The sequence below is a fragment of the Lontra canadensis genome, unplaced genomic scaffold (genome assembly GCF_010015895.1).
Source record: "Lontra canadensis isolate GAN:19392208 unplaced genomic scaffold, GSC_riverotter_1.0 scaffold35, whole genome shotgun sequence".
Taxonomy (NCBI): domain Eukaryota; kingdom Metazoa; phylum Chordata; class Mammalia; order Carnivora; family Mustelidae; genus Lontra; species Lontra canadensis.
This window is the reverse complement of record NW_022631029.1, coordinates 679,543-683,943: the sequence shown is the minus strand read 5'-3', so window position 1 is coordinate 683,943 and position 4,401 is coordinate 679,543. Positions and strand designations below refer to the sequence as shown.

Here is a 4,401-nt window from a genome sequence, read left to right as displayed (position 1 = left end):
GGAGAGGAAAAGCCCAAATACGAGGGGCTGCAGTTCTGGGTCCTCAGATAAGCCCAGAAGGTGAAACTCTGAAATTTGTGTATCATTTCCTGGTTCCATGTGGTAGAGGTGACTTCAAGGACAGAAACAAATAGCATGACTAATTTTCACAGAATCTTGTATTACTCTCAGTTTTTAAATGCTACTTTTAAAATTTTATATTCTAGAAATTCACTTTAATATGTTGTGCATAGATATGGTACACTTCAGGGGAACCTCTATACCCCCATAGTTTTGGAATTTTTGTTCTACTTACTTTTTCCCCAAACATAAATTGAGTGGTGTCCACATTTTAGGCATTGTCTAGGCAAGGACTATGGGGTGGTAAAGAATAAAAATCCTTAGTATTCACTGATGTAGAAAAAAATACATTAACAAATAAGAAAATTAAAAAGCATTTCAGATGGTGGCAGGTGGTATGAAGAAAATGAAAGCAGGGGTAAAGCATAGTGTGACTAGGGCATGCTGTTTTCCTGGGTATATAAGACATTCTGCAAAGGTGATACTGGAATATAGATCTCAAGTAAGACAGAGGGATAGATGAAGGAATATGGGGGAAGTGTGTGTCCATCAGAGGGAATGGCCAGTGCAAAATCCTCAAAGAAGGTTCAAGTTTCCAAAGTTCAAGTCAAAGGAGCAAAGTCAGTGCTGCAGGGGGAATGAGCAGGAGGGAGACTGAGGAGAGATGTCGTCAGACGTGCTGAGGAGGAAAGTGGCGTCTCTACCTCTGAACCCTCAAGGCACAGGGATATCCATGTCCACACTGCCTCTCCCACTCCTCCCACTGTATTCATCGTATTGCAAAGGCATCCAATTAATTGAACAAGATCTCCTTCTTAGGGTCCTCTCTTGATTCAGTTCTGGCCCCTGTATTGTGTAACCTTGGGAGTTATGAATCTTGGCACCCTTTTGTGGGGACTGCTCACACTCTACAAGTCATAAACACAGAGGACACCATGGTCTTCTGGGTTGTGTTATTCCCCTTTCTCAGCCCCGACCATCCTGGTTATGCTAGGAATGGATCCAATGCAAGTAGGCCAGATTAGTGACTTTCCCCTACAAATTGTAAAAATGCCAATTCTTAAGCCTCCTATGGACAAATAATATATAAAAATATATATTTATGTATATGTGTATATATATAATTCATTAATTTATTCAGTGCTAATGTCAGTTTCACAGAGTGACTGCTACTCACGCTTTTGAAGGTCTTTCATATTCCTTATCATTAAATTGCTATTGTTACAATGTTAGAAAAAGTATGTTGAGATTGTTAAACTCAATGCGTGGTTCTAATTGGATGTGATATATATGTACACCCCCCTCAAATTAGCAACGGGATAAACCAACACTTCCCAAAAGGAAAGGTACACAAAACAACAAAAGTTGGAGATTTTTATATCAAGCATAGAAGACTTATTTTCCCTGTACCTCCTGCATCATTATTTGCCTAACTATTTTATATGTGGTCTTATAGGAGATGAGGTTAGCCCCTTTCTCCCTTCTCTTATGTGGCATCTTTTTTTTTTTTTTAACTTTCTACTAGATTATTTTTTTAAAACATTTTTATTTATTTTTTAAAAATTTCTTTTCAGTATTCCCGATCTACTAGATTATTTATAATCAATGTATAATTTCAGTAGATTTTTAAACAATTACAGTTCATCTCCATGTAGTATTAACTTTTCTTCTCTTTTGATTCTTATGCGAATTTCAACTTTTCTTTTAATTCCATCTGATCTTGGTAATATTGTTCCAATATTAGTTGATAAATATACACCCTTCCAGCAATTCCAAGGATGCTAGTAAAAAGCAGTTTTGGAAGAGTCAATCTCCCAAACATTTTTCAACAAATCCATACAGTGCTTCTGTCACACTGTGGCTTTTGAAAAATTACAGTCCACATCCAGGAAATATCTTCAGATCTGCTGCACTCAGTGGCAGACACCTATTTCAGAGTTTTATGTGGCATCTTTTTATTGACATTCTTGGGCTTTAGGTATTTTTCTATCCTTTGACAAACCCAATGTGCCCACTCTAATCCTCAAACTGGATTTCATCCAACATGCAAAAGGGTCCACAGACCATGCTCTATAATCCTGCCCACACCATGACAATTCTATCATTTTGTACTCAATAATTTGCTTCAGATCTTCTGTCTGTGGGCATCATATCATACATTTATTTCATTGTGCTGTCCTCACTGTTATGAGACATGATTCAAAAGTGCATGGACTTTACCTTCCTGGCTCACTTTTGTTTTTTTTTCACCAAGTTTGGTGAACATATGTGCTTAATATAAAAAGACCTAAGAATGTAAAAAGTTAGAGAATGAAAAAACTAGGTTAAACTACATTTAACTAGGTTAACCAAAACTAGGTTAAAATGTAAAATGAATAGTTTCAAAACACCTGTCCTAGGGAAATTTTTATGTAAAACCAAAATGAACTGAAATGGGATATAAAATAGCAATAATCAATGATAGCAGTGTGGATTAATAACTAAATTGTAAAAAGCTTATATATGAAGAATATAGCATGTAATATTCCTAGAATGTTCTGGCTTATGGCAGATCCTCAGTTTTTATTTGTTATATGTGTCAGGAATTAGGTCTCATTGTATAAGGACATTTACCATATGGCAATGTTGTATTTCTATTTTGTTGGACAAGGTTGAATTGCTAAATAAATATTGGCATAAAAGAATATCTGTTTGAATGAATTCTGTTACACTGAAAAGAAATTAAAAAAATATCTGTTTGGAAGAATATGAAATCAGTCCCCTCTCAGATCTTACTAAAGGTCAGAGGATTATGGCCTTGGTATTACTGTAACCATAGCTTATATTAGAACATTAATAAAACTACACACAAAAATTGCAGTCGGGCAAAACCACTTAAATATAACAAGAAAATCAGAAGTAAGTAGGTAGACACATTTAAATAAAATGTCAAATTTTTATGGTGAAAATATGTTCCAAAAGTCAATTGAGAAATAAAGATCTGAAGAAATAATTTAAAATGCTGATAGTGTTTTAAAAATAAAAGAGGGAGAAAGAGAATAACATATAGGCATATAGTAATAAAAATCAATGAGAATGGTCATCAAATACATGAAGTTGGCTGAAACTGAGGGATACTTTAAGAACAGCAAGAAACATCTCTATCACCAGCAGCCTGGGGAACAAACTTATAGAGCAGTTACATTCTTTGTGGTTGGAAATTTTAAACTGGTGGCCAAGGGGTTACTGTGAATTTGCTGGTAGAAAAGTAAGTTGTTACAAGATTGAAGTCAGAACCTGAAGACAGCTGTGTTCCAAATACTGGTTATTTTTTTTTTTTAACCTTGTGGTTTCTCTGTCTCTGCGCCATGGACATTCTGGACAGATCCTGTCCTGGGGCGGGGTGCCTTATAGGGTGTTTAGACATTACCCCCATGCACCCATTTCCCCTGTGACAGGCAAAGCTGGCTTCTGACTGTGATCAGTGACCCTCAAGGAACAAAATCACACTGGATTAGAATCACACATTGAGTTTAACAATCTCAACACATTTTTTCTAGCATTGTAATAATAGCAGTTTAATGATAAAGAATATGAAAGACCTTCAAAAGTGTGAGTAGCAGTCACTCTGAGAAACTGACATTAGCACTGAATAAATTAATCAGTCAAACAAACAAACACAGAGATCTTCTGCTCTGGGCTAGGTTGAATTGGCTCTCAGGTGATGACTGGTCAATGTTCTTGGCTTCCATTCTCTCTGACCCTGTCATCAACAGTCAGTTGGGGTGTTGGACTCACCTGGATGGGGTATCTGAGAGGAAGGTGTCCTGTGGAAGTCTGAATTCCTCCCTGGAGAGCAGATGATAGGGCTGAAAGCTCTGTCCTCATCCGAGGCAGCATGGAGTGAAGCATCAGACTCAAGCCAGAATTGGGATTTGGAACAAACAGACAAGGAGCATGCTTTCACATCCAAGGTTGCACAGGCTGAAGGACTGGAGACAAGGAAGTATTTAGAGCTCTTTGCGTCTGCTCATTAGGCACATTACCCTTTTGTGACTCCAGTCTCTAAGCACACGATTCCCAAGTGGAAAAGTCCTCTGGACAGAAAGGATGTTTTCCTAATGGATCTCAATTCCCAAAAGACAGGGTTAGAGGTCAAGTGAAGCCGGTTTTTGGTAATTTTTAAGTTTCTTTTACTCCCTTTTTCTGAACTTGCCCCTCTTTTGATGTGTGAGTTTCCTAGCATCTTATCTTAACTCCAAGTTATAATTTTCTTCAAATCTAAGACCTAGTAACCCACCTGGATTAGAACATTTTATCATCAAAGAATTAACATGTGGTGTGGACCCAGCTCTGCTGTCT

General features: G+C 37.2%; 1 protein-coding gene across 1 annotated transcript; it reads right to left on the bottom strand.

Annotated features, from left to right (window-relative positions):
- Positions 1–1,741: 1,741 nt before the first annotated feature.
- Positions 1,742–1,882, bottom strand: LOC116874081 (protein PIGBOS1-like). Its single transcript, XM_032868503.1, has one exon. The coding sequence runs from the start codon at positions 1,880–1,882 to the stop codon at positions 1,742–1,744; it is 141 nt and encodes a 46-aa protein (XP_032724394.1).
- Positions 1,883–4,401: the final 2,519 nt, after the last annotated feature.

Bases quoted from the DNA above. Each gene is read 5' to 3' on its own strand.
- LOC116874081 (XM_032868503.1), bottom strand. From the start codon at position 1,882: ATGTTTGGGAGATTGACTCTTCCAAAACTGCTTTTTACTAGCATCCTT.